Source organism: Gymnoscopelus braueri (genome assembly GCF_963280865.1).
Source record: "Gymnoscopelus braueri genome assembly, chromosome: 11".
Classification (NCBI taxonomy): domain Eukaryota; kingdom Metazoa; phylum Chordata; class Actinopteri; order Myctophiformes; family Myctophidae; genus Gymnoscopelus; species Gymnoscopelus braueri.
The window spans coordinates 6107768-6121483 of NC_137613.1; the positions used below are offsets into that span (position 1 = coordinate 6107768).

Sequence of the window (13716 nt, forward strand, 5' to 3'; positions counted from 1 at the left end):
AACCAGGACACCAGTTAACCTTCAAACCTAGCATCTGTCTAAACCAGTGGTTCTCAATCTGTGGGCCATGAAGTGTGCCCCCAAATAACTGGCAAAACGCTAAGATTTGAATGATAATATAACATTAAATTATGTTTAAAAAATAATAATTAAGAATAACAACAAGAAAATAGCTAGATAAGATAACAGTAGAAAGACCAAGCTACTGTACTTCTGTGCTGACAGCTTTTCAATAACAATGATAGTGTGTGTGTGTGTGTGTGTGTGTGTGTGTGTGTGTGTGTGTGTGTGTGTGTGTGTGTGTGTGTGCGTGTGTGCGTGCGTGTGTGCTTGTCCTAGCCTTGACGACCATGCAGACTTAGGTTCAAATGTAATTCAGATAGCATGTTATTAGACAGATTTGTTTAGCTGTGGTATCCTATAGTTTCAATGTACAGATGATCATTTTTTGATAGTATATTGTTTAGACTTGGTTTACATGTGTGATCCTAGATTACTGAGGCACTACACACTGTCTCTCTGCATTCTATGTATGTGTTGCTTATACCGTGCTTATTGTAAGTGAGTAAGTATCACTCTGGATAAAGTGTGTGTCTGCTAAATGCCTACATTGTAATGCTGTGTGTTTTCCTAGGAGAGGGCACGCCTCCAGACACGCGCTTCATCGAGGACGGTGTGTGTGAGCTGCTGAAGACGCGGCGCGTGCTGAAGTGCTCGTACCCTTATGGCTTCTTCCTGCTGCAGGGCAGCACGCAGAAAGAGATCTTTGAACTCATGCAGGTACGGCACACATGCACACACGTCTGTCTTGAGCCCTATTTATTTGTATGTATTTTTACGCATCTTTAACCTGTTAAATTCGGGAACGCATCTCTGTCATTTTAGATTTTAGTCACATCCAATTTACTTTGGGCTATTCAAAAATAGCAGATCTACAAGCTCATAGCGCGTCACTTCGTGCCGCGCTATGAGCTTGTAGATCTGCTATTTTTGAAAAATCGTGAAAATGTGTGCAAATCTTTGAATATATATATATTTTTTAAAGCGAACATTTGTAACTACAATCTTTGCTTCTGAGGGGGGGGGGGGTCCCTGGAACAACATATTTTACAAATGTTCGCTTTAAAAAAATATACATTCAAAGATTTGCACAAATGTCCAGGATTCTTCAAAAATAGCAGATCTACAAGCGCATTGGGCGGCACCGAGCGCCGCCCAATGCGCTTGTAGATTTTTGAATAGCCAAAGAAATTTGAAAATGACACGGATGCGTATTGAATGGGTTATATGTAGTGTAGCCAATCATTTTTCACCCCTTTTTCTCCCCAATTTAGTCGTTATGCCAATTAATTCCTCCCCACACACATGTCTGTGTTGTCACTGCTGTCGTATCCTACTGACTAATAGGGGCGGCCATAGCTGAGTGGTTAGTGAGCCCGCCTAGGGAACCAGCTGGCCCTGGTTGCCCCAGGTTCGATTCCAGGCTATCCCAGCATATGTGCCGATGATATGAAATTTGTCCCTGAGCAAGACTCTTAACCCCAATTGCTCACAGGTTCTCATTGGAAACAAGACCGCAAGGACTTTCATGAACGTCCTGTTAAAAGGAATTATCCTTATCCTTATCCTGACTCACCTGCCAGTGAGGAGCCTCCACCAGGAGGACGTAGAGCCTTCGTCCTACTCCTCCCGCCCAACACTCCCCGCTGACAGGCTCCGCCCCCCAGCCCGTAGGAGCACGTGCAATGACTATTATCACCCTCCTCCTCCCCGCCCGGCTTCCCTCCCCTGAACACGGGCCAATTGTGTTCGTGTAGATTCTAGACGCTCGACAAAGCCGGACGCACCACGGTGGACTCGAACCCACGACCTCCGTGGTGGTGGGCAGGGACTTTACCACTGCGCCACCCGAGCGCCGTTGAGCCCAATGCATACTTGTACATTAGTGTTGTTGAGAAGGCCCCCCTTATACAGGAGCCTTCCCTAATATCAATATATTGATGATCAATGAAACGGCTATGCTCTAGGGCAGTGTTTATCAACCTTTTTTGTGCCAAGGCACACCTGGCATAGCCAAAAGATCCCAGGGCACACCTAGATATGCGGTATATATATATGTATATATAATTATATATATATATATATACGGTATATATATATACACACACACTAGGGGTGTGCCGATACACTAATTTCACGAAACGATACGATATTGGGCACACAACTTCGATACGATACGCACTTTTTTATTATGAAAATATATGGGGGAGAAAAAAAGCAAATGCAAACAAATAATTCTGTTTTTGCATTATTCAGACATGCAAACTTGTAGCTTTTCAGCTTCCACTAGCCATTTTGAATCCAAATAGGGCAATAGTGTGACACCTGACCCGAAAAAAAACAGCATGTTGTCACACTTTTCACCTCGGGGCTGTTTGCATGCCTGATTATTATTATTGTAATTTTTTTTTTCTTTTTTTTTTTTTCAAAATGATATTTTTTCAAACCTTCTTCAAACGGCGCGGCACACCTCAGCAGTAGCCCCGGCCCAAAATCGGGACGTTTGCCAGGGTTGATAAACACTGCTCTAGGGTCGTCCTTATATAGCGAGTACATCCTACTGCTATATAAGGTTGAGTCAACGCCGGATAAGCCAGATCAGAGATATTCCAGTTCAGCAACTAATAAGTATAACTAACTAAGAAAGAGTAAGGGCCTTACAAACCATTTACTCAACCTTCTGATCCACTTACCAGCTTTGACTACTAGAGCTCCCACGAGAGATACCGTTCTGACCGACGGCGCTCAGGGCAACCTGCTACCAGCTATCCACCCATACGAACAATCCTACAACTAGTTCATCTTAACAAGTGTAGTGCACCGAAAATAGAAGACCTACAAGCTCACAACACGTCGCGGATGCGACGCGTTGTGAGCTTGTACGTCCACGCTAGAACCGTGGCTTTTCTAATATTGCAGCCATGCAGGCGAATATTTTATTGTGGGCTTATGACGTTTTCTGTCCAGTGACTTTGCGTTGTTTTACTGACTAGAACTGCACACAAGTTGAGTAAGAATGCATTCACAGCACAAGAAAAAAACACATTCCCGAGCCTCCAGATGTGTGCTTGATTTATCTCACCTGACACACCTCACAAAATATACTCAGCATGAATATTAACTATCCTATAAAACCTGATAAAAACAAGTCCCAGAACTTTATAAAGCGACAGCATCAGCACTCACAATGTAAACATGGCAGTGTGAACGGCATGATGCATGGACTTCCAAAAAGTATTTGTCACAACGAAAAGTTTGTTTTTTCACCACAAGATGGCACTATGACTCTAAATATTCACCACATTAGGCTGGGCTCCATGGATAGATAACCTTATATTGTATAATCGTATTATTTAGGTAGATCTATTGCAACTGTTTGTTTTTTGTTTGTTTTTCCAGGGGGGGGGGGGGGGGGATTCATCTTGAGTTGGATATACTTGTACAAAAATAATCTCTGTCCAGTTATCTGGAACATTTTATTCCAAGATTTGTTTGAGAGAGAGTGAGAGAAGGTTGTGTAATCTGCAGTGCAGTTTTGGAGAAAATCTAAGCTTAATCAGTGTTTTGTTATGAACATCTAAACATCTTGTTTTATCCTGAACAACATGTGAACAACGTAACCCAAAGAAGGGTGCTCTCATTATAGGACAGTAAGGACACACCGGCTGTCCTATTGTTGGAGCACCACCGATATAGCAACATACTGTTAGGATTTAGAAAACATTTCTAGATATGTATTTGGCCGCGGACCCCCATCTCAAAATGTTTTGTTCCAGGGACCCCCCCAGAAGCAAAGATTTGAGTTACAAAAGTTCGCTTTTAAAATATTTATATTCAAAGAATTTGCACTTAATCTTCTGTGCCGCGCTATGAGCTTGTATATCTGCTATTTTTGAATAGCCCAAACAAATCTTAAAGGAGAGATCCGGACATTTTAAGTGTTATCTTTGATGTGTCGCTAATCACTCACCAACATTGAAAGGGACGTTGAGTTATTCCAGAGAGTCCCCTGTCGTCCAGTCTGGCGACCCCCTCCGTTGGCATAATGGGAGCCCGTGTAAGAGTGAAAATCGTCTATTATAACCGATGCAAAGTTAGTTTTTTCTCTACTACTGCTCATCGTGGAGTCTCATGATACTCAAACATGCAGTGAATGTCGCGCACGAGCTATCGTTCGTGCAGAACGAGATGACGCTGGTTGCTTGTTTCTTCCACAGACGCCAGGTTCTGTGAGAGAAACAAGCAACCAGCGATTTGCACACATTTTCAAGATTTTTCAAAAATAGCAGATCTACAAGCTCATAGCACGGCACTCGGTGCCGCGCTATGAGCTTGTATATCTGCTATTTTTGAATAGCCCAAAGTGTAAAATAATGCTTTTTTACCTCAAATCAAAAAATGACACAGTTCCAGGTCTTAATGGGTTAAAATGACACAGATGCGTTCCCGGTCTTAATGGGTTAACCCATGTGTTTTCCAGACGGACCTGGAGATGGTGGTGGAGGACCTGGCTCAGAAGGTCAACCGGCCGTACCTGCGGACGCCGCGCCACAAGATCATCAGCGCGGCGCGCCTCGTCCAGCAGAAGAGGCAGGAGTTCCTGGCCTCGGTGGCGCGCGGCGTGGCCCCCAACGACTCGCCCGAGGCCCCCCGCAGGAAGTACGCACACACTACGACCCGTATCATACGCACATGTGTTTCATTCTCTAACACCAGGGGTCTTCAACAGGGGGTCCGGGGACCCCTAGGGGGTCCTCAGAGTTACTACAGGGGGAGTAGAACATTTTCTCTCTCTTCTAGTTTTTGAGTGGTGCTAGCCACTCCAAGGAGTGACTTTGTCTGTGTGTGTGTGTGTGTGTGTGTGTGTGTCTGTCTGTGTGTCTGTGTGTATGAGCACAGCCTCAACAGCCTCAACAGCTGCGGCTGATTGCAACACAAAGACGCAACCAGTTACACTAATTATACACACACACACACACACACACACACACACACACACACACACACACACACACACACACACACACACACACTTTTGAGTAAAAATACTTAACATGAGTAAAAATACTTAAAATGAGTAAAAATACTTAAATATTAGTAAAGATACTTTAAAGTTCCTAAACTGAGTAAAAATACTTAAAATGAGTAAAAATACTTAAATCGAGTAAAAATACTTAAAATGAGTAAAAATACTTAAAAGATGTTAAAATGAGTCAAAACACGTAAAAATCAGTAAAAACATTTTAAAGTACTTAAAATTAGTAAAAATACTTTGAAGTCATCAAAGTCTGTAAAAAGTAACTAACGAAATGAACTCATGAAAGGCACCACTCTCTTCACACTGGGTGTGATTTTTTTTACACTAACCACTTGAACTCCAGCATCCCTATTCTGGGGGGGACATTCACAGAAAATAGCCGATCTACAGGCTGACAACGCGTCGTGCTGCGACGCGTTGTCAGCCTGTAGATCGGCTATTTTTGGTGAAGAAGTTTGGTGTAGAGCAGAGCATGTGAGTGGAGCGGGGGGGAAATGCCACTCGTCGCTCCACGGGGCTGTTGCCACGCTCGCTATCTGCTCATGTTGATTCCCCCCCCGCTCCGCTCCCCCCCGCTCCGTCGCTCACGTTGATTTGCGCACCTCTCGCTCCTCGCTCCGCTCAGACCAGGCCGCTCGGCAGCAAGAAAAAATCACACCCAGTGTGAAGAGAGTGGTGCCTTTCATGAGTTCATTTCGTTAGTTACTTTTTACAGACTTTGATGACTTCAAAGTATTTTTACTAATTTTAAGTACTTTAAAATGTTTTTATTGATTTTTACGTGTTTTTACTCATTTTAACATCTTTTAAGTATTTTTACTAATTTAAAGTATTTTTACTAATTTAAAGTATTTTTACTCAGTTTGGGAACTTTAAAGTATCTTTACTAATATTTAAGTATTTTTACTCATTTTAAGTATTTTTACTCATTTTAAGTATTTTTACTCATTAAGTATTTTTACTCAAAAGTGTGTGTTGTGTGTGAGTGTGTGTGTGTGTGTGTGTGCGTGTGTATAATTAGTGTAACTGGTTGCATCTTTGTGTTGCAATCAGCCGCAGCTGTTGAGGCTGTGCTCAAACATACATAGAGGCCGTGCTCATACACACAGACACACAGACAGACACCAGGACAAAGTCACTCCTTGGAGTGGCTAGCACCACTCAAAAATTCATTTGAATGAAATCTTGATCAAGGACGTGCGCTGTGCACTTCTGGATGTCTGTCTGTCTGAGTCGGTGCGACCGGGCATGCTCAAACATGCGGTGGGCGGCCCCCGCCGGTGCGGCTTGGAGAGGCAGGCGGTCCTCGCTCCGAGTGGCGCTCCAACCTTTTTATAAACCCGCTCCCCGCTACGTTACAAATCGTCTCGCTCCGCTCACATGCTCTGGTTTAGAGGCAAAAGAACCACCAAGTACAGAGGCAAATGTCAAGTTTTGAGGGTTTATAAGTGGTTACATGTCTAGAAAATAATCATCATGAATCCAAAATATAAAAAAGTGTGTAAATAAACCAAATAAACAAAGACAAACTATTTACACAACCCTGATGCTAGTGCTGTCAATGGAGTCTATGGAGCTATGAAAAAGTTGAAATCTGTGACACAATTTTATACAATGTTGTTGGGGGGTCCCTCCTTCATCTCTCGCTCAGGTAATGGGTCCTTAGCCTCTCAGCTAAGGGGTCCTTAGCCTGAAAAACGTTGAAGACCGACTGGCATTCAATGTGTTAATGACATGTCCAGAATAGAGACACAAGGGTGTGTTTAATTCACAACGGGGCGATGAGGAGATTTTAGCTGCACAGCACCTTATTTATCGGTAAAGACAACCATTGTGTCATGATAGCTTTTAGTGTTTAGAAATATCATCATTATCAACTACAGATAATACCCGCAAACACAGATATTTACAAGCAACTTTACAGAAAAAGAGTCCCAAAGTCGCTTATAATAAGCGGACATGGCAACACTGGACATGGCATGTGGAGTAGGTAGTGTGCTATGGAACACCAGCATAGTGAGGTCAAACGAGGTGATAACGGTCACATATTTCAGCTCAACCACGTCTGTGCGTGTAGCTCAGTAAGTAAATATTCTTGTTTATGTTTTTCTGTAGTTTCCCTGGAGGATCTTGGGACTGGGAGTACCTTGGTTTTGCCTCTCCTGAGGTAAGACGTGCGCACGCACACACACACACACACACACACACACACACACACACACACACACACACACACACACACACACACACACACACACACACACACTCAGATACAAAGATACAAATATGCTATCACTGTGTATCTACTGTATGTATCTTTTGCATCTGCCGTGCAGTGGTGGAAAAAGTACTCAAATGTTTTACTTAAGTAAAAGTATCAATACTGCAATGCAGAAGTACTCCGTTACAAGTAAATGTCCGGAATTCAAAATGTACTACTTAAAGTACCAAAAGTAAAAGTACAAAAATGTTTGAAAATAGCAGATCTACAAGCTCACAACGCGTCGCGATGCGACGCGTTGTGAGCTTGTAGATCGGCTATTTTCAAATTGCCTATGTATAAAATAGGGCTGAAGTGGTTAATGTATGTTTTATAATGTAATCATTTGTATCTGCAAAGTAACTAGTAACTAAAGTTTTCAAATAATTGTAGTGGAGTAAAAGTACAATATTTGCCTCTGTGATGTAGTGGAGTAGAAGTAAAAGTATTGGATATTAGAAATACTCAAGTAAAGTACAAATGCCTCAAAAAAGTACAGTACCTAAGTAAATGTACTTAGTTACTTTCCACCACTGCGTGTGAACGCAGCATAACGGCTACAGACTCCCTCCCTCCATGCTAAGCTGTCCTATGCTGTTCCTTAAACATCCAGCAGGTGTCGTGCATGAGTGACGTGCGTCACACACTCTGTCCCTGTCACATGCATGTGGTTCAACCAGCACCCTGTGGCTCTGATATATCTGTTAAATATATGTAAATATATATCTATGATATATTTACTGTTATTTATTATTATGATTAATAATTATAATTATTATTTATTATTATATAATGTTATTGTACTGCTGAGGTCTTTCCACAGAACCACAATTCACGGTTGAAATGTTTGTTGCGTGGAAGTTACACCTATCGATTATTTTCCTGGCGATTCTTCGATTGATTACTTTTTCAATTAATCAAATAATTGAGAAGCCCAATTGTATTTATTTTCTATTTTTTATATATCAACGAATCAACGCAAAAACAAATCTAGTGTGATTAACCACTTATTTCGTACTTGAAAATGGGTGAAAATTGCCTTTCTACAAGCTCACAACGCATTGCATCACAACACGTTCTTTTTGCTATTAGAAATGTTTTGGAAATTTCCATCTATAATGACATGACCAAAATAGGGATGCCACGTTGAGAGTGGTTAACTGTTGCTGCCCTGTAGGACTTCGCGGTCCATTTACGCTGCTCAACTAAACGATTATTTCATTATAATCCAATAAATTGAACAGTTAAATTAAAGGTCCTTACACACCGGGGCGATTTTTTTCATGCGAATAATACTTTAAAAAAAAAAACCTTATAAAGTCAATGCAAGCTTCCACACCAGTTTCGCGGAGCGAAAAAAGCGTCTTTTAATTATTCGGAACGAGTCCGAATTTTGCGTATATTCGCATATTCGCCGGTGTGTAACCACCTTAAGAGTTGCACCCCTAGTAGGAGCACATTTGAAACGCTGTAACTCCCACCATAGAACAGCACATGACACCCACTAGGTGTGATGAAGGGGCTTTAAATTCAAATGAATTACATTTAATTAAAGCTAATTAATTAGGGCCACAGCTGACCCGCTCTGCTTATATGTGTGTTAAGATGCTGGCACGTCACTCAGTACTGGGAGACGGAGAGCAGAGAGAGAGACACACACAGGTAACACACACACACACACACACACACACACACACACACACACACACACACACACACACACACACACACACACACACACACACACACACACACACACATACACACACAGAGGTATGTCATTATTCTCCACACGTAGAGACAATACTCATTCAAGTTTTCTCTTCAACAAACTTAATCTGGTCACAACTTGAGATGCATCACAAGTGTTTGGCCAGTAGGATAACTTCAGAAACACTTGATACCGACACTTTATGTATCTATCCATTTTTTACAATTACTATTACAGGTCTGGGGATGCAGTTATTACAGCATGAGAAAAGTTGCGTCCGATCCCAGACGCCAGCAGTGCAAATGTCTCTTCATTAACCAATGCGTACAGTATATTATATATTGTATATATCAGTGTAATCCCTGCGTGCGACTAACGTCTCTTGCGAGCTTTGCTGAACCGATCCCGCACTGCAGCATGCGCCGCTTAAGAGGCATAAAACCCACATTCTGTAGAAGAGACACATGTGTTGTTTTCATGTTATGTTCACTGGTGGCTAACGTTGTGTTGTTTTGTTGGTAGGAGTACGCTGACTTCCAGTACCGCCGCAGACACAGGCAACGTCGTCTGCACAGCGTCCGCAGCAACAACAACACACCAGAGACCAGCAGGAGAGCCGACAACACAGGTACACAAGCAGGTGTAAAACACATGGAACTAGAAAATGTGCTCCTCGGAGCACAGGTCTCCGCCAGGCGAGTACTGTTCCTGATTAATCCTGTCTTACCTATTTATATTACATATTGTGATGTCACGTGAAGCTTGACCAATGTTAGCTTGGCTGAGACGGACACACACACACACAGAGGGTAAAACATACTCTCCACCATGCCTTCGGCCTGGCGGAGACAATTATAACATAATATGTTGAATATTATGCGGCTTGGTTGAATGCTTTGTTCTGATTGGTCAATCACTGAATTCAGCTGTCTCTGTTATTTTTGGGCGGTGTAGCCGCCCCTATAAGTGGGGTTGGGACATCTCATTAGTATTAGTTTCCTGCACTGTGATTGGCCCAGCTGGCCCAGTTAGCTGTACTGTGATTGGCTGACTCTATTGGCTGACTCTATTCAGCACTGTGATTGGCTAGCGAGACACATGATGACATTAATAACCTATAAATAAGATTATGGACTTCCAAAAAACAAGTTTCCATCACTATGATGACCAATAAAGATTCTTTTCAATAAATGTATTTCTTCTGGCAACAGGGTTATCATTCCATTCCATCCTTTGAAAATGGCTAAGTTATCATGTGCCCTGAAAGCTGTTGTATATGCTTGTATTCGTTGCTGTCGGGCAGCAACCAGCTAACTACATTTTTCCGCTTTTGCATTTTTTCCCATAAATCAGTGCTATTGAACACCCTTTACGTCTGTGTGTTGGTTAAACAAATATTGAACCAATGAAAAGTATTAAAAAAACGCTTCTGACAAAACCAGCTAACTCCATTGCATCCTCAAACTTTCTGCTAAACCAGCTAACTCCACCAAAGGGGGGTGGAGTTAGAGGAGGGTGGAGTTAGAGTGGGTGGAGTTAGCTGGTTTTGCTGACTCCAGGCTCCAACTTTTGACCTCCAACCTCATTGTGCGCTTGGACGTCCATTCAGCTGTTCTTATCAATGATAAGACTCCACTTTTTGTTTTGTTTTTGTCATTTCCTGGAAAATTGACATTTTGGAGTTAGCTGGTTTCTGCCCGACAGCAGAGATATACACTCTGTTTATACACGTTGACCTGTCAACATACCAAGATGGCAGCCAACATACTGCTTTATGAATGACCGTAAGCACAGGAAGAGCAATGCTCTGTGGGTAATAATAACAGTCATGGATGCTTCATTGTGTTTGTGTTTGCCGTGTGATTTCTCAGAATCAGGGCCGGAGAGGAGCGAGGGCCGCAGGCGAGCGCTGGCCTCCCTGGACGAGGACGACCCCAACATCCTGCTGGCCATCCAGCTGTCCCTGCAGGAGGCCCGCAGGGACAGAGAGCCGGACGGAGGGCCGGACAGAGACCGAGACCGAGACAGAGACACGGACGGGAGGCCGGAGCCCGAGAGAGCGGCCGACAGAGCGGCGGCAGACCCGGGCTCAGACCCCTCCTCGCGCTCCTCCCCCGGCGGCACAGACGGCGGCGGCGCTTCAGGGGCCCGGCGCCCCTCCTCCTCCTCCTCCTCCACCTCCTCCCCCTTCCTCCCCCCGTCCCACCACGCGCTCCCGGAGCCCCCCCGCCCCCCGGCCAGGACCGACTCCTCCCCGCGGCCCCCCGCCGCGGCCCCCCGCGGCCCCCGCCTCCCTCTGCCTCCCCCTCCTCCCCCCTGCCTCACGGCCGAGCTGCTGAAGCTGGGCGACGGCCTGATGAAGCTGGGCGACATCACCACGCCGTACCACCTGGACGACGCCACGCCCTGCCTCCTGCACCGCGCCGACCACGGCCACGGCGCTCCTCCCTACGCCGCGGAGCCGGGCGACTACGGCGACCGCGGCCTGGATCCGGGCCGGTACTCTCTGGACCACATGGGCTCAGAGCCCTGCTACTCCGGCCCTGAGCCCCAGACTCAGACTCACTGCCGCTCCGGTGCGTATTCGGTCAAAGCGGAACACGCCCACGGTGCTCCTTCCTACACACTGGAAAGCTCCCCCGACCCAAACCCCACCCTCACAGACTCGTACACCGCGGACCGCCCGACCGCCGCCTACGAACCCGACGGCTCTTGCGCCGCTACGCCGGAGTGCCCCGGCTCTTACACCCCGCAACACACTCCTCCTCCTCCTCCTCCTCCTCCTTCTCCTCCTCCTCCTCCTCCTCCTCCTCCTCCTCCTCCTCCTCACGCCCCCGAGCGTGGCTCCCCGGTCCTCCTCCCCGGCTCCCCGGTCCTCCTCCCCCGCCCCCTGCCTCCCACCCAGCTGTGCCTCCCCCTGTCCCCGGACCGGAACCAGGAGCTGGAGGGGGACGAGGAGGAGGAGGAGGAGGAGGTGCTGTTGTCTCCCGTGATCCCTCCGGGCGGGGCATTCACGCCCAGCGACCCCCAGAGCCTGGAGCCCCTGGACCCGGTGGCCAGCGCTCAGCTGCTGGACAACATCATGGCCTGGTTCAGCCAGAACATCAACCCCCAGAACAGCCCCCAGAGCCTGGCCCTCATCCCCTCCCCCCCCCCCACCACCACCGAGAGCAACGACGACTCGTCCCCCGAGAGCCAGGGCCGGATCCAGGTCTCCGGGGTTGCCCCCTCGGAGGGCAACCCCGGAGCGGTGCCCGCTGCCGAAGCCACCCTGGAGCGCGAGGAGGAGGAGGAGGAGCGCTGCGCGGACGCGGGGAGCGTGGCGGAGCCAGGGCCGGATGCAGCCGACTCGACGCACTACCCGCTCACGCTCTCGCACGCACACTGCGAGGGAGACGGCGCCGCCGCCGCCGCACAGCAGGACGACCGGGACACGGAGACACACACACACCACCACGCCCCTCAGCTGGACGAGGACCAATCGCCGGAGGAGGAGGAGGAGGAGTGGGTGGAGCAAGTACATTTAGTGTGATCACCAACTTCCAACGGGATGTAGCAAGAGCGAGAGAGAGAGAGAGAGACCGGGGATGAAGCGGAGCGAACGACGGAGAAAAAAATAAGGTGGAAATATTTGTGGGAAGACTGGGAGGTGAGGAGTGAGAGAGTGAGAGTGAACTGTGGTTATTTGTATCATAGTGTACGTAAAAGAGGACGTGACCGCGAGACGTACGCTTCGTCCATTAAAGATGATGTCATGAGCGGTGTGTTGAAAAGAAGAGAAAAAAGATGTGCTTTGACAATAAAAACAAACAAACAAAAAACTAAAGAAAAACTAAAGAGTTGTCGACAAACTGAGAGTGAGTGCATCGTTAGAAAACTACTGCTATCACACCTGCATAGTTCATGTTTATCACGTTTGATTTGATTTTCTGATTTTGTATTCTTATTTTTTTATTTATTCACTCGTCTCCTGTGGTTTTGAGTATTCGACCACTGAGGGGGGGGGTGACATCTTGGTGCCGATCACGTCCCGATTTCTGCACGCGCCTCTCGCACCTTTTTGAACCGCGACACGAGGGCTGTGGTCCACAAGCTGGGTGGACACTTATCCACCACGCCCACGCGGTCGTCATGGTGACACGGCAAAAAGGTCTCTTTAACCCATTAAGACCTGAGGTTCCGATTCTACAAATGTCTTCTAAATCCTAACAGTTTTTTGAGAAAAAAAAAACGTATGTTTCTACATCAGTGGCTCTCAAACGTTTTCATGTCAAGGACCCCCAAAATGTATATGCATTTGGCCGCGGACCCCCATCTCAAAATATTTTGTTCCAGGGACCCCCCAGGAGCAAAGATATGAGTTACAAATGTTTGCTTTAAAACAATATATATTCAAAGATTTTCCCCAATTTTCTCGATTTTTCAAAAATAGCAGATCTACAAGCTCATAGCGCGGGCACTCGGTGCCGCGCTATGAGCTTGTGTATCTGCTATTTTTTATCCCAAGCTGCCACACGGAGACATACTGTAAGTAGTCCCGCCTGGCTAAAGCGCAACACACACACTCCTTCTGACGTCGGCGGGTTCGGGACAGGCTTTCCGAACTATAGTTGTCCTTGGACAAACTAAGTGGGTTTCCTTTTCCTT

General features: G+C 46.0%; 2 protein-coding genes across 7 annotated transcripts in view; both read left to right on the forward strand.

Annotated features, from left to right (window-relative positions):
* LOC308094795 (uncharacterized protein) overlaps nucleotides 1–12601 on the forward strand; it is a gene marked incomplete at both ends in the record, with an annotated part of 40533 nt that extends 27932 nt beyond the window's left edge. Inside the window, 6 exons of the mRNA XM_080441621.1 lie at nucleotides 635–780; nucleotides 4541–4719; nucleotides 7214–7265; nucleotides 8964–9020; nucleotides 9592–9697; nucleotides 10941–12601. Of these exons, the coding sequence (XP_080297747.1) occupies nucleotides 635–780; nucleotides 4541–4719; nucleotides 7214–7265; nucleotides 8964–9020; nucleotides 9592–9697; nucleotides 10941–12601 (2201 nt within the window). The remainder of the gene's footprint in view (nucleotides 1–634; nucleotides 781–4540; nucleotides 4720–7213; nucleotides 7266–8963; nucleotides 9021–9591; nucleotides 9698–10940) is intronic.
* Nucleotides 1–13716, forward strand: part of LOC308095965 (uncharacterized protein) — a 93947-nt gene that overhangs the window by 61255 nt on the left and 18976 nt on the right. The gene's annotated exons all lie outside the window — the stretch shown is intronic.